This window comes from Myxine glutinosa, chromosome 4 (genome assembly GCF_964187855.1).
Source record: "Myxine glutinosa chromosome 4, kmMyxGlut1.1, whole genome shotgun sequence".
NCBI lineage: Eukaryota > Metazoa > Chordata > Myxini > Myxiniformes > Myxinidae > Myxine > Myxine glutinosa.
This window is the reverse complement of record NC_136264.1, coordinates 201758035-201778832: the sequence shown is the minus strand read 5'-3', so window position 1 is coordinate 201778832 and position 20798 is coordinate 201758035. Positions and strand designations below refer to the sequence as shown.

The window sequence follows — 20798 nt, the reverse complement described above, 5'->3', positions numbered from 1 at the left end:
GTTCTTCTTACTGGCGGCTAATTTTGGTGGAAATTAAAAAAATGCACAACCGTGTCCACTGTTTTTTTATTTATGGCCCACAGGGGCCGACTATGGGTGGTTCACCGGTGTGGCATAGGTGCCACGTCACCGAGGTCCGCAAGCAAGATCTTGGGCCATCGTGGCCGGTCCCAGCAGAGGGGCCATGCCCCAACCCATGGGGTCCATAAGTGGTGCTTGGCCACAGACTGTGGTCCATAAGTGGTGCGTGGATGCAGGCATCTGGTTGCGGGGCTTCGGGCACACAATGGCGGACTCCCGCACGCTCCCCTCAGTGCCCAAAGAGCACGATACATGGGTTGGGGAAGGAAGACAGAGACGACAGGTTAGCGAGGGGTAAGGTCACAAGGGTACACATCAATAAAGGCAATGGAAGGTGAGGTGCGCCTGGAGAGCGAGCAGAGAAAAGCTCGTACCTTTCGTACGTCACCCCACCCGTCACCTGTTCTACCCTTGCCCCTTACCCCCGTATGTACAAAAATCTACACCTTTACAAATCCGTCACTACGTCTCGTCCTCCCCATATTTCCCCTGTACCAAATTCGTCACAATCCCACTAATCCAAATTTGCCATCACCCAAATTCCTCATCAATCCCTCTTAAGGAGGGAGAGATGGAACAACAACACAATGTCACACCCACGTCATGATGCGTCTCACAATCCAAACATTTGCACAAAAAAACAACAATAACAAACCATGGCACGGTGTGGAGTCCTGTCACCCCAGGTGAGTGGATGTAGATGGTGCGAGGAGATTCCAACCCTATCTACCTTCTAAATGACATTAACACACTTTACACTACCCGGGGTCTTTCCCTGCCAATCCATTGGCCATCTTACACTCTATGCGGTTTTAAGAACCAAATTCCCATTGACCAAACTGTGGTGCTTCCTCAATTTGGGGTCTCACTCCCCCGATTCAACTCCCTGTGCCTTTGCACAATTTCAGGACTGGGTCATGTGGCTCACCCAGCAGGTCTACCCACCTGCACACTTCCACCACTGCAGTTGCCTCCGAGCTTACCTGCTCCTTACCCTAACCTATCTACCTGGGGAAGGCCCTCTGGCGCTCTCCCCACTCGGTGCCCTCTGGCACTGGGCTACCCGGGTCTGTCCTCCGGATCCTCGGGCCCCATCCACAACTCTAACGGCTCCCAGAGCCCACCTGCAGCCTCACCTGGCCGACATCCTCACAGTGGCGGAGTGCCCATTTAACTATACACACTAACAGGCCACACGCCCAGCCATTTCCACAACACTAATGCACCCATCCAAACACCATTCTTCCACCACGCACCACAGATGCCAATATCCAACCACAATTTACCTACTCCCTCTACCTAACTCTTAAACTACCCTCCCCGGGTATTCGTGATGGGGTCCATCCTCCCCATCCACTGCCTTCGCACCATCCACTCCACTCCACAGTTTTCACCATACTCACTCCACACCATTCATTCCATACTCCATATATTCCAGACCATTTATTCCATACAACCATGCTCACCTGTATTTGCACACCTGTGCCATCACTCCTGGTGCTTCCTGCATCCTCCTTCCTCCAGGACCATTTGCTTAACACAACACACAATCACCATTACTCAGTCATACACTGCTCCATACACCTGTTCACTTGCACACCTGTGCAATCACACCTGGTGCCTCCTGCACCCTCCTTCCTCCCAGGCTTCTTCAATCATTCAATACAATGCACAACCACAATTGTTCCTCATGCACTGCTCCATACACTTCCACGCTCAGTACAACTCACAATCACCTCACTCTTTTCACAATACACTTCCGAATACACTTTCGATTCTCAAACACACGGCATCATCTGATCTAACTACTCCCCTCTGAAACTCGCGCTTCCCAGTCGCCCCTTATACTATTGCGCTCCCTCGTCGTTATAATCCAAACTAATCTACCTACGTCCCCACTACAGGTGGAATGTCGCTACTTAACGCTACCGTTACCTATGGTCAATCTTCTCTAGATCCCTATCATTTTATCCTAACCCTCCCGGGCTAGTTTTCACTGCCAAACCCCATAAAACTATAGCTCATGTGCCCCATGTGTGAGGGATGGCAGAGTTGCCATCCCACCACATCGGGCATGTCCCAGTATCAATTTTGCCATCAAATTCCTGCAAATCAAAATTTGCCAATCACTGCCAATCATTCTACCAATCATTTGCCAATCATCAAATTTTGCCAATCACTTCTGCCAATCCTATTCACTATTTTAAATTTCGGATCAAAACACTATTATCATCACAGTCCGCTATATCTGAGCCTTGGTGCATTGTTACATCATTAAAACTCGGCTTCGCAAAGCCGAGCAATGAATTCGGGTGGTTTGGTCGCTTGCAGGTTGAATCCATCCGGCATTCGGTTCAGGGGAGGCGGTTTGGTTGGGCCGAGATTCCACGCACCATCTCGGCGCGGATCCTTGCGGCCTCCGGCCCGATGGCTCAATCTCGCCCGGTCGGAACCCCGTCCCCGCTAGGGGGCGAAGGTCCGACCTGGCCCCCCTCCCCCGGAATCGTGCCGATCGTCGCTCTGACGCGGCACCGACCATTCAGTGTGGGACCTTGCCCGAATCGTGCACGACGCTCCGAAGAGCGACGTGCTTACGGTCCCGGCCGGTCCCCGCTGCAAACAAAGTGCACCGCGCACGCTATCCGCCGCCCTAAACGCTGCTCCGGTCAACATCGATGCCTTACTCGCTTGCTCACACGCATACGCGACCCTTTTTACACTCGCCAAGCGCGGCGTTCCAACGCCGCCCGTACATTCTACACACTCCGTCCATTCCACCACCGTACTCCCTGTTACACACCACACCTCTCGCTCATCCTCTTGCGCACACTCATCGTTCGCACACTTCGTTCCACACCTCTCCTCCATTACGTCCTCCGTAACACTCACCATGGGCGTGCACTCTTGCATCCACCCACTCACGCGCTTCCATGGGCTCTCCCACAACCGCGCCACAACAAACTCAGGTGTGCTTCCTCGCACACTCATCCCAAGCGTGCATCCTCGCACCCGCCCCTCCACCAACTCACTCTCCGTGTCACACTCTGTACACTCCGAAGTGCATTCTCGCTCGCACTCGGTTTCACTCTCATACTTTGTCGTGCATTCATTCTCCGACGCACACTCTTTCCTCACAAGCGCGCCATTTCCACTCACACCACTCACAGGGGACCCTTCACCAACTCCCGGATGCTTTCTCGATCCCAAGCGCGTGAAAATTCTTTTATCGCCAAACATCCTCCTGCAAAATCTCCCCGCACAATACACAGCACGACTCACCTGGGCGCTTCTTCTTCTTCGCTCCAACACCTACAAACTTTCATTTGGGTTAAGCACAGCATCGTGATGTGAACATGGACTTTGTACAGGCTCCATTTCTCCCTTCAATTCCTGGGTTACCTCCGTCGTCTTTTCAATTTCAATTCCCGCTACTTGTTTTTCTTTATTCACCTCAACGACCGCTGGCTTTAATAACATTTTCTCTACCTCAGCGGTCGCCGGCTTTTCCAAACCCCGGGTCTATACCAGTCTCTATACCAGTCATTTTACCCGCGCTTTTCTCCGCCTCGCTCAACCAGCGCTTCTCGACCTGCTTTACCTCGCTGTGCACCGATGTGCCTCTCCCGCCTCCCATGCTGTCTACGATCTCCCCCAATTTTTTTATGCTGGCGTTTATTTGCTCCCGATATCCCTCCGGGTTGTCCCTTGCTTCCTTCCTCCTTTTTTCCATGTCGATTCCCTGGGTAGCCATCATTGCATCCAATCCCCTACTGTCACCCTTCATAGATGCAATGAAATGCGTCATAAATAGGCAAAAGTCCATTGGCACTGCGGGCTCGGCTGCCGCGACCACGTGCGAGCCGCCATTTTGTGCTGCTGCCACCTCGTGCGCGAGGGCGCCATTTTGTGTGTCTGAACCCTCCGCTACCCAATGTGTATTGCGCTCCTCCATTACTCCCAAATCCTCCCCGGGGTCCTGGGTCGAATCTACCCCCCCTTCCAACTCACCCACCGGCATCCGGTCGCCTTGACTATCCATGGCACGATTTTAAATTTGGATGTTTTAATAAAATTTTGGCCACTCGTAATTTTGAGTGCGCTAAGCGCACTTCAGGTCCGAATCTCACTCCTGACACCAATTGTTATGGCCAATAGTACAATTGGTGTCCAAAATATGGGCTAAATAAATTTAGTCCCAGGTTCGAATCCCAACTACTGACTACCAATTGTTACGGATCTCACCGTCGGCCCTTTTTCCCCTTAAGAAGGGGGGATTAATCCCCTTTGTCCGCGACTGACCGACGTGAGTCCTGGGGTTCCCAACGCTCCTTCCGGTCGGGAGCAGCCAGGGTATTTGGTCTACGAAAAGTCCCAAGGAACTTGGTGCCACTCCTGACCACGAAGCAGGGGAGGGACTCCCGCTCGAACCCCGGTTTTAGATGGTCTAGTTGCCGAGCGGTTTTTAGCAACCCGAAGTTCGAGTCATTAGCATTCACTAACCCGATTCCGAAACGTTGGCCAAAATTGCGCCACAGGTGTTCAATGTGGAAACCTCAAAGACGAACGGATGTGAAGAAAGAAAAGGGGTAAAGAAAGAACACAGGGATTTATTAATTATTTACACAAACCAAAATCAAGAAGAGAAGCAATAAAAATAATATACAGGAAAATGGAAGGATCAGAAGGACACAGAGCAATTCCTTAAACAAGCTTAACTTATACCCAGGGACAAGTCACACAAAACAAACTCACGTACACAAATAGGGAATTGCAGGCAGGAATGGCTCGGGAGCGAATGGTCCAGGCCGATGGTAAGGATGCGTCAGGGGGGGAGAAGGATCCAGGCAGCGGTAAGCGTTGAAGTTCACGCTCCGGGCTCGGTGCGAACAGCAGCCGGCGGCTCTGCGTCTTCACAACCCCGGCGACAATAGGGCCCCTAGAGGGTCTCGGTTTATTGCCGCAATATCAGCACCCCCTCACGCCTTTCTGTCTTCTCCGGTTCAGCTGGATCACACATCTCCTGGTTCACGCATCTGCCGCATCTGCCGCATCTCTCTGAAAAGGCTTGCGCGAGCGCTTTTATAACGCGCTTCCAGATCAATGCGCGCCACGCCCATGATGGTCTCTCATCAGCCCTGGTTGGCTGGTGGGGGTTCGCTGGCTCCACCTTTTGATGACGATGGGCGGGCAACGCCCTTGATATAGCTCCTCCCCCTTCTTCTCCAAGGCTTGACCATGCCGTAATGGCGGCAAATGCAGTTGGCAATGGAGGCTTTGAGGGAATTTGAAAGAAAGGGGATCTATCTTATTTCAATTCGGTGCAATGCAGAGTCAACTAATGGGAAACAGAGCCTTAAACTACATTGAATAAGAAATAACTATTTAGAAGGGTATATGATTTTCTACGTGCATGCGATGGATTAACTAAGGGGGACGACCTTTGACCTTTACACACAAAACAGAGGTATTTACAAGGAATCATTACACTACTTACAGAGGGTGATATTTACAAAAAAAAAACACAGGATTCTCAAATCCGCAACAGTAATATTCCAACTAAACCCACGGCGGGAGTATGCGCTCTACTGAGTGGCGTTCTAGTTCAACAAGTTTTGCTCATATTATTGTTGTTGTTATTGCTGTTGTAAATTTTACAATTCCCCTGGATTTATTGACGAGTTGACATTTTCTGATGAGGCAACTTCTGCATCAGTTGTAAAATCAACCACCACAATTACCACATTTGGGGGACAGAAAAACCTCAGGAAGTCTGGTGACATTAAAATTAAGAGACTCACCAAAAATCAATGTCTGGTGTTATCTCACGGAGCCATGGATCATTGGGCCTTTTCTTTTTTTTGGAAGAAGCAACAGTCAACCGTGCGGATTACTTTGCAATGTTACAGAATTTATTTGTTACCGAACTACGACGATTAAATCTTTCACATATCACATTGAACGACGGTTCTTGAAAGTTGTTACCGAGGCAAGTGGATTGGTAGATGTTGACCAATTGCTTGGCCACCACGTTTACCTGACCTGTCCCTATTGGATGACATTTTATGGGGCTAAATATGTAAAACGTTTGTTTACTCATCGAAACCACAATCTTTCTATAAGCTTAGGGATAGGATCCCAAAATGCAATTCACTATGCAGTATAACTCAGCAGCAACTGGAGAATGTTTTCAACAAGTTGGAAAATAGGATTGAACGGTGTATTACGAAAAACTAGCAACGGTACCCACCCCACGGGCGGGGCTTCAATTAGGAGGCCCAAATTAAAAGGCAAAATATCAGAAATATAAGGCTTTTTTATTTTAAACGATTTATATAAACATCCGTTGAATCATATCACACGCAAATCATCAAAATCTAAACAGTATTTGTAGAATTTCAATAAAAGCCACATCACTGTTCATATCGGTAAATATTATTCCATCGTGTTTGGAAAGACTGGAAAATTTGAAAAAATGGAAATTGAAAAATTGGGGGAAAAAATTGGGAAAACAATATAGCCTATTTTACTCCAGGGTGTTTGGAAGAACTGGAAAATTGGAAAAATTGAAAAAATTGGAAAATTGGAACAAATGGAAAAACAATATGGCCTATTTTACTCCAGGGGGTTTGGAAGAACTGGAAAATTGGAAAAACTGAAAAAATTGGAAAATTTGAAAAAAAATGGAAAAACAATATGGCCTATTTTACTCCAGGGGGTTTGGAAGAACTGGAAAATTGGAAAAATTGAAAAAATTGGAAAATTGGAACAAATGGAAAAACAATATGGCCTATTTTACTCCAGGGGGTTTGGAAGAACTGGAAAATTGGAAAAACTGAAAAAATTGGAAATTGGAAAAAAAATGGAAAAACAATATGGCCTATTTTACTCCAGGGGGTTTGGAATAACTGGAAAATTGGAAAAATTGGAAATTGAAAAATTGGAAAAACAATATAGCCTATTTTACTCCAGGGGGTCCCAGGAATACCCACCGAAAATTTCGTTGCGATCACTTCAGCCGTTTTTGCGGTACCTGGAAACAGACGGACAGACAGATGGACAGATGGACAGACAGACGGACAGACGGACAGACAGACAGACAGACGGACAGACGGACAGACAGACGGACAGACGGACAGACATTTGGTGAATTATCGTAAGATGGTGCTTATGTTGAAGCCTAAACATTTCAACTGTATTGAGTAATAACTTGGATGAATTGTGATTTCATGCACCTTTTATAGTTAGCTTCTTTCATGTGCACATCAGAAGTTATAAAATTTGAAAGTTACACAAGGACTTTATGGACACCCTGTACAGTATTTGATGTTTGACTTAAGGAGGTTAGGCATAGGATGCTAGTTTGGTATTTTAATCTTTTCTGGAATTGGAATCCCAGATAAGGTATTGCCTTCATGCACCATCCGTCCGTCTCTTATTTCGACTTCTCTGGCCAAACCACTGGGCCGATCCGGCTGAAATTTGGCAGTACGGTTCTGCTCCTGACTGGTAACGGGGATTGCAAAGCTCGTTCCTGTCACGTGACTGTAAATAGTTCAAAATGGCAGACTTTGTAAATTTCTTCAAAAATCCTCTCCTCCGGACCCACCAGTCAGAACTCTACCAAATTTGGGTTACAACATTACTCATTACTCAACATTACTCAACACTCATTTGTTCCTCTTTTCACGCACCTGTGGAACCAACTTCCTCTGTCTTATTCAATCACATTCTTCCTTCAAGATAGCTGTTTATCTCCGCCTCAGATCTTCCTCCATCCGTCCTCGTGATATCTAAACTTTCCCATCTTCATTTATCCTCCACAAATCCACACATTCCTTTCTAGGTTATTGTTCTTCCACCCCTCTCTACCCACCTTTCCATTTTTTGTTACATTGCTGTTTCATCCATGTGTTTCCTCTTCCTCTTCTTTCAGCTCACTTCTTGCTTGAGCTTTTATCCAGCTACCCGGCTGTTTGGCTTCCTCCCAACCCCCTTACTCTTATTATTCTCCTCACCTATTCTCCTTCTAAGTGTCCTTCAGTTGTGACACTACCTTGATGTCGGTGTTTCTCCCTGGTTTATATTGTGTTGTGCTCTGTTCTCTCTCTTCCATGAGCCTCGACTTTGTATACAAATAACTATCAAATACATTTACCATGCACGTAAATGAGTAAATTATTTTGCTATTTTACATTTGTCCTACAGGTGAGCCGCGTGTCGATCGCCAGTTGTGACCAGCACACATCTTGCTCTGCTTGCCTATCCTCGGGGGACCCTTATTGCACCTGGTGCACCCTCTCACACAGGTAACACCATGTGTAGGGAATCACAGCAGGATGTGTTTACGCATTGTCAGAAGCACACATGCTTGTCATCATATCCTCAAAGAAGATTGCAGGAAAGATTGCAGAAGAATATATATATATACACACACTGTAAACTTGATTGCGGATGAATATGGTTTGTAGGTAAATTTTCATTGACTTTTTTCACAGTTTACACTAATATAAATTCCAAATTCAAATGCTAGATATCGTTTGAGTATGTATGTATATATATATATATATATATATATATATATATATATATATATATATATATATATATATATATATATACAGTGAAACCTTGACTTACGAGTTTAATTCGTTCTGTGACCGAGCTCGTAACTCAATTTGCTCGTTTCTCAAATTATATTTCCCCATTAAAATGCATTGAAATGCTATTAATCCGTTCCAGCCCGCCAAAATCCACACCAATTTTGTTTTTAAATATACAGTATATATAAAAACATCTCGCGCTTTATATTTCACCTGTATGCAGCATACAAGTTGGCAGGATGGCCTGGACTGGAGGTACGCACACTTGACTCTAAACTGTCCAGCCTGGGTTTGAATCCCGACCCAGCTATAACCTGTCATGTCGGTGTTTCACAGGCAGGGTGATTCATCAATGTGTGTACCGCTAAACTGGGCGCCCCGTTTGCGTCCCATTAGTTGTTGGATGTTAAGGATCTCACCGTGTTTTCCACAAAGAGAAGGCGAGCTATCGCCGGCACTCTGAACAAGTTGTGGCCTGGCATGCTCTTCTCCTCTGCCGTTATATACGTCCTCCTCGGCATCTTTTTCCAGAAGAGCCCTGTCTCGTCACAGTTGAAGATTTGCTGGGGGATGTATCGTTCGGCTTCTATCAGTTCGGCAAAAGTTATAATAAAATCTTCAGCTGCCTTCACATCCGAGCTTGCTGCCTCACCATGCCTGACGACGGAGTGAATGCCGGTCCTCTTCTTAAAATTATCAAACCATCCCCGACTGGCTTTGAATGACTTCCGATGCTTTGTCCGTTGATGTTCCCGCCGCCTGCTGCACCAAATCCCCGTAAATGTCTCGGGCATTTTCACACATGATGCTCTCGGTCACGGTATCTCCTGCGAGCTGCTTCTCCGTCAACCACACAAACAACAACTTCTCCATCTCTTCATGGATAGAGGTCCGGAGCTTTGAAATAATCGTAACGCCCTTGGCTGGCGTTATAGCCTTTATCGACTCCTTCTGCTTCAAAATCGTACATATCGTAGAAGTACTACGATCGTACTGCCTCGCCAAGTCGACAACACGCACACCTCGCTCATGTTTTTCGACGATTGCGTGTTTTATATCCAAGCACATCATCCTCTTCTTCTTCTCAGTACTGCCCTTGGCACTCAATTTCTTAGGACCCATGGTTAAAACTAAGAAATTTTCCAAAATAACCAAAATGCGAAAACAAAGCAGCAACTATATACGGCAGAGATGCTTGCACGGCAAGATAACCACGTGACCTGAACCCACCTGGTGGCGGGTGGCGTAAGCTCCAAAATAACCAAAATGCGAAAACAAAGCAGCAGCGATATACGGCAGAGATGCTTGCACGGCAAGATAACCACGTGACCGGAACCCACTTGGTGGCGGGTGGCGTAAGCTCGTAACTCAGATCTCGGCTCGCATCTCAAAGCAATAAACCGCCCGAGCGACGGCTCGTATCTCGGAAAACTCGTAAGTTGGTGCACTCGTAAGTCAAGGTTTCACTGTGTATGTATATATATATATATATATATATATATATATATATATATATATATATATATATATATAATTATATATATATATATATATTTGAATGCCTTTACGTTTTCTTTTTATGTAATCTATTTATGGGCGCTTTTTCTTTTTTTTAATTTACGGACATTATTGTCATGTTTATTTTGATATCAATTGAGGTAAAAAAAAAATAATTTTAGTGTGCTTTTACTGTTTTTTAATGTAATTTTTCATTTACGGATGCTTTTTATATTTTTTAATTTACGGACATTATTGTCATGTTTATTTTGATATCAATTGAGGGTTTTTTTCAGTGTGCTTTTACGGTTTTTTCATGTAAATTTTCATTTAATGACGCTTTTTTCTTTTTTTCATCTACGGACATTATTGTCATGTTTATTTTGATATCAATTGAGGTTGACTTTTTTTTCTGTTTTTTTAAGTGTGCTTTATGGTTTTTAATGTAAATTTTCATTTATGGACGCTTTTTCTTTTTTCATTTACGGACATTATTGCCATGTTAATTTTGATATCAATTGGGGGGTTTTTTGTGTTTTGTTTTTAAGTGTACTTTTATGTTTTTTAATGTAAATTTTCATTGATGGACGCTTTTTCTTTTTTCATTTACGGGCATTATTGTCATGTTTATTTTGATATCAGTTGAGGTTTTTTGTGTTTGTTTTGTTTTTGTGTGCTTTTTCGGTTTTTTAATGAAAATTTTCATTTATTGACGCTTTTTTCTTTTTTTCATCTACGGACATTATTGCCATGGTTATTTTGATATCAATTGAGAATTTTTTTGTTTTTTGTTTTTTAAGTGTGCTTTTACGGTTTTTTTTAATGTAAATTTTCATTTATGGACGCTTTTTCTTTTTTTCATTTACGGACATTATTGTCATGTTTATTTTGATATCAATTGAGGTTGACATTTTCTTCTGTTTTTTTAAAGTGTGCTTTACGGTTTTTTAATGTAAATTTTCATTTACGGATGCTTTTTCTGTGTTTCATTTACGGACATTATTGTCATGTTTATTTTGATATCAATGGAGGTTTTTTTGTGTGTGTGTGTGCTTTTACGGTTTTTTAATGTAAATTTTCATTTATTGACCCTTTTTTCTTTTTTTCATCTACGGACATTATTGTCATGTTTATTTTGATATCAATTGAGGATTTTTTTGTTTTTTGTTTTTTAAGTGTGCTTTTACGGTTTTTTTTAATGTAAATTTTCATTTATGGACGCTTTTTCTTTTTTTCATTTAAGGACATTATTGTCATGTTTATTTTGATATCAATTGAGGTTGACATTTTCTTCTGTTTTTTTAAAGTGTGCTTTACGGTTTTTTATTGTAAATTTTCATTTATGGACGCTTTTTCTTTTTTTCATTTACGGACATTATTGTCATGTTTATTTTGATATCAGTTGAGGTTTTTTGTGTTTGTTTTGTTTTTGTTCGCTCTTACGGTTTTTTAATGTAAATTTTCATTTATGGACGCTTTTTCTTTTTTTTATTTACGGACATTATTGCCATGTTTATTTTGATATCAATACAGGGTTTTTTTTGGTTTTTTTAAGGGTGCTTTTATGGGTTTTTAATGTCAATTTTCATTTACGGATGCTTTTTCTTTTTTTCATTTACGAACATTATTGTCATGTTTATTTTGATATCAATTGAGGTTTTTTTTGTTTTGTTTTTAAGTGTGCTTTTACGTTTTTATGGAAATTTTTATTGATGGACACTTTTCCTTTTTTTCATTTACGGACATTATTGCCATGGTTATTTTGATATCAATTGAGGGTTTTTTTCCAGGGTTTTTTAAAAGTGTGCTTTTATGTGTTTTTAATGTCAATTTTCATTTACGGACGCTTTTTTTTTTTTTCATTTACGGGCATTATTGTCATGTTTATTTTGATATCAATTGAGGTTTTTTTTTTGTTTTGTTTTTAAGTGTGCTTTTACGTTTTTTAAATGTAAATTTTCATTTATGGATGCTTTTTCTTTTTTACATTTACGGACATTATTGCCATGTTTATTTTGATATCAATTGAGGATTATTATTATTATTATTTTTTAAATGTGCTTTTACGGTTTTTTACTGTAACTTTTCATTTATGGATGCTTTTTCTTTTTTTCATTTACGGACATTATTGTCATGTTTATTTTGATATGAATTGAGGTTTTTTTTTTTTTTTAAGTGTGCTTTTACGGTTTTTTAATGTAAATTTTCAGTTATGGGCGCTTTCCAACGGTTCTGTGATTTTTCCCGGTGTACCGGCTTCGATGTCCGTCAGCATGCAAAATTTTCTGCTTTGTACGACACCCGGAAGGTACCGAACATTAATATCAGTCCGTCAGTTGTTACAAAGAGCTTTATATATTAGATAATAGAAAAGATACAACAAAAAACGAATCTTCCAGCGATATGAGAACAACAAATATGGTGGACAGAAATTGTGAGTCTGGGAACAAGGACCATCTCGTGGCCAGCAGGTTGAAACCAGATGAGAATTATTGAAGAGAGGGCCTAACTCATGGAGCCAGCACATCTGTATTGTCGCTCTTGAAGGCCTACAATTAAAATGGATATATCTTCATTCATAAATTTCCGATTGCATTCCTTATCTTGTGGCCAGGTGTGTGCTGGAGAGAGAGTGTTTGTCCGGCAAGGAACAAGGTGCATTGGTTACTGTCATGGATGGGGCAGATCAGTGTCCTGTCCTACACGTGAATCCGACCTCCCTCAACTTAGACAACCTTGTCCAGGTAAGTTGAGGTAATGTGTCAAATAATGTGTGCTCAACATTTCACGTCAAATCCCACATACATCTTTGATCATTTGTGTTCTTCACATCCTTGTAGTTTTTTGGGGGCTAATTCATCAGATTCAATCAACGTCCATTAACGTGGCTTCCAGTGCTCGCCGTTTGCCCCCAGTATTCCATCCATTTAGCAATATTACCACCATGCCATTAGCCAAGTACAGTAATAATAAAAATACCTGTACGTTTAGCTTGGAGTACCTAATTGAACATGATCTGATAATATGTTATAAATTATCTTCAATCCTGTCTCCTTCCACACAGAGTTTGGAGCTCACCTTCTCTGGGAAGCTGCCCCACATGAAGGAGTTGTTGCACATGCAGTGCCGAATGATGGGAAAGACTGCACAAGTGGACTTCCGGTCTGGCCATGGCAACGCTTCCTGCTCTCCGGTCTCCACGTGGCCCACCAAGCAAAGTCAGTGTTCAGTTGCGTCCATGGTTTCGGTGGATTTTATTTTTGCTATCGTGTTTCTGGAAAACAATCCGTGTTTGTCTCATTCTCCCCCAGAACCTTCTCTGGAGCAGCTGTTTGTGCAAGTGGAAATTGATGGGATATTTGTGACGGTACTAACGGCTAATATCACCTTGTACCGTTGTTCTGTCTTCACGACAAAGATGTCCGAACCTCCGTGAGTGCAATCCTCCATGAAAGTGTGAAGGAAGGTCGCCTTGTTTTGTGTACCTGTGTACCTGTGTACCTGTGTGAGTGTGTGAAACCCAAATGTCGTCAACAGGTGCACCACTTGCCTGGATAACCGCTGGGACTGCCATTGGTGTGTGCAGACTCATGATTGCGTGCCCTCTACCTCAGCCTGTGCATCAGCACATACCTTGTCCAAGGTAAATGGGACAACATGACTGACGTACATTGCACTCCCCATTAATCGTGTTACCTGAAGCCTTTAGCGAGGGCTTTTCCACAGGCATGGTGTCGATGGAGTAAAATGAAGAATTTTGGCTCCAGTTCAACATCATACTAAAATATGCAATGTGGTGTCTGTCTGTCTATCTGTCTGTCTGACAGCGATACAATTCGGTCATTACTTATGCAATCTCTACCAAACTTTCCAAAGGACTAGAGGTCACATGACAGAGGTTGTACACTCACCTCTAAGCTGTTTCTCCTGGGTTTGAATCTTGGCCCAGGTATAAATGGACATTCCTGTGTTTCACAGACATCAATGTGTGTGTGTTGTGCCTCCAAATGACATTAAATGGACATCCCGTCTGCCAGCATTAGTTGGTCGATGCTGAAGGTCCTTCTGTGTCCTTCGCGAAGAGTAGGCGCGCTATCTCCGGCATCCTGAACAAATTACAAATTCTTGCTCTAACGTACAAGGGGCACTGCATCACCGGCACAGCCTAGTTGTCTGTCTTGTTGTGAGGAGGATATCTCAAAAAATATGGAAAGATTCAGACAAAACCTGGTAGATGAGTTGTGTAAGTGACAAGAACAAGTTGATTCGGTTTTGGTTCAAGTCCGGATCCGGATCTGGCCTATCAGTGGATACAAAACATAAACTGTTCAAGCAGGTGGAGGTGTCTTTCTCTACCGAGTGCCATTGCAGTTGTAGACGGGACATTAAAATGAGCTCCGACCGACCGACCAATCATCCGTCCATGTACTTTTGTGTGCGCAATATTTAAAAAACAGTTGAACATTTACTTTTCATATCACAGACATCTATTCCTCATGAAATTATCTCAATCTTTGGTTTCAGACCAGGTCACTCTACTCTGGACATGCTGCTTCTGCTGTCTCAACAATGGATGGAGGTCCTCAATGCCAAACAGGAAATCAGAGCTGTCTCCCTTGACATATCACGTGCCTTCGATACGGTCTGGCACCCAGCTCTGCTCACCAAACTCTCCTCCTATGGTATCCATGGAAATCTCCATGCATGGCTTGCGGACTTCCTCTCTGGTCGTAGTCAACGTGTGGCCCTGAATGGATTTCTCTCATCTCCCCTTCCCATTCAGGCTGGAGTTCCCCAAGGCAGTGTGCTGGGCCCTGTGCTTTTTCTGGTCTTTATCAATGATCTCTCCGACTCTCTGGAAAATCCTCTGTATCTCTTTGCTGATGACTCCACTCTCTGCCGCTCCATTCCTCTTCCCTCAGATCGGCAGTCTGCAGCCTCCTCACTCTCTGAAGACCTGGACAAAATCACAGACTGGTCAAACATGTGGAACATGTCTTTCAATCCTGACAAATCTCACACTCTTACTATGTCTCTCCGAAAAGATCGACTGGACAACCCTCCCATCTACTTTCTCAACAATCCTCTCCAAGAAGTTCTGTCGCTCAAGCTTTTGGGTCTCACCATCTGCCATGATCTTTCTTGGGAAAACCACATTTCCAAGCTGGCCTCCAAAGCCAGTCGCCGACTGGGCATCCTCCGTCGTGCGAAGTCCTTTCTAGGCACACCTGAGCTCCTCACCACATACAAGGCTTTCATCCGCAGCTCAATGGAATACTGTTCTCCCCTATAGGCTGGTGCTCCTGCCTCACACCTGGCTCGGCTTCACGCTGTTGAATCCAAAGCTTTCAGAATCATTGGAATCTCCCGCGATGAAGCTATCTCTGAGGGCCTTTCACTCACTCACCGCAGGCAGGTAGGTGGTCTTTCTGTCTTCTACCGACTCCTCTCCGGCCTTGCTCCCCCAGCTCTCTCTGTGCTCTGTCCCCCAAATATTCCTACAGGTCGCACAAGATCTGCCAGCCACCCTCTGATGGTTAAACTGCCGAAATCTCGGCTCTCTGCTCACCTTCACTCTTTCATTCCTCTTTTCTCCCGCCTCTGGAACAAACTCCCACACTCACTTCAATCACACTCCTCCCTCCAGGTCTTCAAAACAGCTGTTCACCACCATCTCTTATCTTCCCCCATCCAAAACCTTGATCTTTTCTACCCCCACTAATTCACCCCAGATCCACCTTGTTTGAAATTCCAACTTGTTTCCTGGAAGTCTTGGCAGTGTCCATATGTTTTATACCTCTCCCACCCCCCCCCCCCCCCCTTCCCATGCCTCACCCCAAAGCCCTCTCCCTCCCACAGTTCTCTCGATGTCTCCATGTCTCTCGGTCCCTGCTCTCAAATGTTGTGTTTGTGTCCTTCCCCCTCTCTCCCCATCTTGTCTACCGCTCCCGATGTTATTTGTTTTATGTGTCTGTTTGTTTTTCTGTGTGATTAATGTTCGCTCTTTCACGAGCCTCGATCTTGTATACAAAAAAAAAAAAAAAACCTGATTAGATCATGGCTGTGATGGCTTGAATTATGTTGCCGGGGCAAACATCTCTGTAATTTGGCTTTTGTACGATGTGTGTGTGTGTGTGTGTGTGTGTGTGTGTGTGTGTGTGTGTGTGTGTGTGTGTGTGTGTGTGTGTGTGTGTGTGTGTGTGACAACCACCCAAAAGGCAGGAGACCTACAGTATCAGCTCCTCGTTGTACCATGTAGTACACGCTCCTTTCTAACCCCGAGGTCGCTTCCTCACTATCATTCATGACTATCAATAACTATGGCAGTCTTGGCCTTCCTTCTCTTCCTCTGATTAATATACTGATCGATACTATTGCTATGCAGATCCATCTATCTATAATTCCAGTAATCTCTGTGTGTGTGTGTGTGTGTGTGTATGTGTGTATGTCTGTGTGTTTGTTTGTTTGTCTGTGACCGCTGTTTCTCGACAACCACGGGTCCGATATACTTTAAACTTGCCAGGTATATTGCTGGGGACCCGAGGATGTGCCTTTTCAAGGTTTCATATTAATCGGACAAGTAGTTACCGAGCTATGTCCAAAAAACGATTCAACCAATCAGAGAGCAGCGAGTTATCACGTGTGCCGAACGTGGCGAACAGACTCTGCCTCGGACGGCACATTTGAGAGCGTATTCATTTATTTCACGTTGGCAAACTATGTTGGCGTTAAACTATGTTTTAAAACTAATTAAAACTAATTTGCGATTCTTTCGCTTTCCTGCGCGTTTGTGCACGCTATGGCGATTTCTTTACCAAACTCCGGAAGCCGTTCGCTTTGGACCAAACCATTTCATGTAAATAGAGGGGGGGGGGATATAATTTTAGATATAGATATAGTACGGGCATGCCCTAGTACTATAGATTTTACGAGCAAGACTAGTTCTTCATCCTATGATTCATAACAAACCGACAATGTCAGTTTAAATATACATTTAGAAAAGATGGCGCGGACGTTTAAAAAAATCCGCTTTTTGAATGATAGTTGTAATTTCGACCTCAGGGTCGTATTAATAAATCAAATCGATAAATTGATCGATTTTAATAATTCGTGTTGAGGTCCATCAGTTTCAAGTGGCGTGAGAATAGGAACTCGCAGGACATGCCAAGACTGTAGAGTTGGAATTGTATCCATGCTACAGGTAGAATTCAATCTTTCAAATCAAAAGTATATCACACCTGCCAATACAGCTCGGGTTTCCTTTTTTCTAAAAAGTAATCGAACTTTTCCGAGAGACATTCGCAGATAGTTCATGAACTCTTTTGGCTCTTTCAGGTGCACTACCTGAAATATTTGGCCCCCGCGGCCTCATTAGCCATTGTGTCATCCAAGCTTTTTATTTTAGAGATTATTTCTTAATCACACCTGCTGTAGCACCTGTTGTAATTGGAGCAAAAAAGCACACATGTTTAATGTGGTTAGGCATGAGTAGTCATAGAACAACAATCTTTCATAAATTCCAGAGGGTAAGAGTTATTGCATAACTAATGGTGACTAATTGAGTTACTGCATAACTAATGGAGACTAATGGAGTTATTGCATAACTAGTGGAAACTAATGGATTTATTGCATAACTAATGGGGACGAATGGAGTTATTGCATAACTAATGGAGACTGGTAGAGTTATGGTATAACCAATGGAGACTGATGGAGTTATTGCATACCTAATGGAACCACTGGAGTTATTACATAACTAATGGAGACCAATGGAGTTATTGCATAACTAATGGAGACTAATGGAGTTATTGCACAGCTAATGGAGAATAATGAAGTTATTGCATAACCAGTGGAGACGAATGGAGTTATTGCATAACTAATGGAGACTGGTAGAGTTATGGTATAACCAATGGCGACTGATGGAGTTATTGCATACCTAATGGCGACCAATGGAGTTATTGCATAACTAATGGAGATGAATGGAGTTATTGCATAACTAATGGAGACTAATGGAGTTATTGCACAACTAATGGAGAATAATGAAGTTCTTGCATAACCAGTGGAGACGAATGGAGTTATTGCAAAACTAATGGAGACTAATGGAGTTATTGCGAAGCTAATGGAGACTAATGGAGTTATTGCATACCTAATGGCGACTAATGGAGTTATTGCATAATTAATGGAGACTAATGGAGTTATTGCATAACTAGTGGAGATGAAAGAAGTTATTGCATAACTAATGGAGACGAATGGAGTTATTGCATAACGAATGGAGACTAATGGAGTTATTGCACAACTAATGGAGAATAATGAAGTTCTTGCATAACCAGTGGAGACGAATGGAGTTATTGCAAAACTAATGGAGACTAATGGAGTTATTGCGAAGCTAATGGAGACTAATGGAGTTATTGCATACCTAATGGCGACTCATGGAGTTATTGCATAATTAATGGAGACTAATTGAGTTATTGCATAACTAGTGGAGATGAAGGGGGTTATTGCATAACTAATGAAGACAAGCGGAGTTATTGCATAACAAATGGAGACTAATGGAGTTATTGCACAACTAATGGAGACTATTTGAGTTAGTGGAGACGAATGGAGTTATTGCATAACTAATGGAGACTAATGGAGTTATTGCATAACTAATGGAGACTAATGGAGTTATTGTGTAACTAATGGAGACGAATGGAGTTATTGCATAACCAATGGAGACTAGTGGAGTTATTGCACAATGAAAAACCCAAACAGAAAGGGAAGTATAACAGCTGGTTTTACTTCCCACATTGGCACTGGTATTAGAAATCTGTTTGTTTGTCACCAACTTGTTTTTATCTTCTTGTTTGTCTTTATAATTACAAAAACATGCTCAAGAATGGCACTTGTTTTCAGTAAAGTTAAAGAAACAGAAGTCATTCACATATTCACCACAATCTGGGGGGAAAAGGAGGTTAAGGAAGATTAGAGGTGGGTACTGAATATCCTCCAGGTTTATAACCTCCAGATATCGTGTTCACCTTTATGTAATATATGTGCAGATTTCTTTATGTTTGGCCTACCTACTATTTCCTTATGTTGGGCCTACCTACTATTTCTTTATGTTGGGCCTATTACACATGTAAGGAAAGGTCTTCATGTGTCATTTGCTCTTATTTTTCCATTTCACTGATGCAGAATGAACATGCCCACTGCCCTCGTGTTGTGGGTCTGGCATCCGGAAATACAACCCCGAGTGGACAAGACCTCGTCATCGACCTCCATGTTGAAAACCTTTTCCAAACCAAGGTAACCATTGCACCTTCTTCCACAAGTTAGTTAGACATTGCTACTGAAGGCAAGGTTCAGCTCGGCCATTTTATCGGTGTTTTATGTATCCCGGTTTGGTTGGAACAAACCGTTTTGGAACAGATATAAACGTCTCTTATTGAAACTTCTTTGCTTCCAAATGCTTCATAATGCAACGTCATTTGTGGGATTGAAAATGTTCTTATCTCTGAGGTTCAAATCCACCCTCAGTGAGGTGTTTTTAACACAGGTGTGTAGGTAGCCTCACCGTGATCCATGAATGGTCTTTGCAATCCAATCTGAATCTAAGGTTTGTTCAAATGCAGTGTTAATGGTCATGTGACAAGATTTAAGAGACTTGTGCACATCATGTGCAACACTAAATATAACTGAGGGAACATGAAGCACAAAAACCATCACAAGTAGACTCCATATTAGACTATTTGGTGTTTTTGTCTCGCCCACTGGTTTCTTGTTAGCGGATATCTTTAACAGCTCGTTGGAGTCGATAGGTACCAACGCATTGGAAAGTAGCAAATGTAACATCATTATTACCCTGCGCTCGTGAAGCGAAAAGCGGGGTTAAGCAATCAAGTGCGTCCATGTGCCGTGTGCGTACGTGTCTGCATTTTTAAAATTCATTTTCTCAGCAACCGTTGGTCCGATTAAGACGAAATGTTACCAAAGAAGCGCATCCGCCTGCATAATGTTTTTATCCATAATTATGGCGTCATAGGTCACGTGGTACTGACGCCATCTTGGAAAAACGTTACACCTCTATATCTCCCAAACCGCTCAATGGAAAAAATGGAAACATGACTCATTGTGAAGTACTCACCATGGGGAATAAAATATGTTGATGGTGATGTCATTGGTGCCTTAATTATGACATCATAATTCAACAAGTACAATGCTTGATCAGATCAGTATGAAAAAAAAAATTCCTCTGCAACTGTCAGTCCGATTGGCATGAAATTTTCAGAATATGTGCGGCTCCTCCTGTGGAATTTTAAAAATAATAATTATGACATCATAGATCACGTGGTACAGGCGCCATCTTGGAAAAATCGAAAAAATGTTGCACCTCTATATCTCCGAAACCGCTCCATGGAAAAAAATTGAAACATGGCTCATTGTCAAGTACTCCGCTTGGGGAATAAGATATGTTAATGATGATGTCAACGGCACCTTAATTATGACGTCATAATTCGACAAGTACAACACTTATCCATCCTATCATTATTTAAAAATTTTCAGCAACTGTTGGTCTGATGGACACGAAATTTTCACCACAGGAGCGCCTCCTCCTTTAGAATATCTTAATGATAATCATGACAT

The 20798-nt window shown here is 42.9% G+C and overlaps 1 protein-coding gene across 3 annotated transcripts in view; it reads left to right on the top strand.

Annotated features, from left to right (window-relative positions):
* Positions 1 to 20798, top strand: part of PLXND1 (plexin D1) — a 538253-nt gene that overhangs the window by 443292 nt on the left and 74163 nt on the right. For all 3 annotated transcript variants that reach the window (XM_068114237.2, XM_078776913.1, XM_068114236.2), the window contains exons 5-10: positions 8287 to 8387; positions 12793 to 12922; positions 13243 to 13396; positions 13490 to 13610; positions 13716 to 13821; positions 19350 to 19460. In XM_068114237.2, the coding sequence (XP_067970338.2) occupies positions 8287 to 8387; positions 12793 to 12922; positions 13243 to 13396; positions 13490 to 13610; positions 13716 to 13821; positions 19350 to 19460 (723 nt within the window). The remainder of the gene's footprint in view (positions 1 to 8286; positions 8388 to 12792; positions 12923 to 13242; positions 13397 to 13489; positions 13611 to 13715; positions 13822 to 19349; positions 19461 to 20798) is intronic.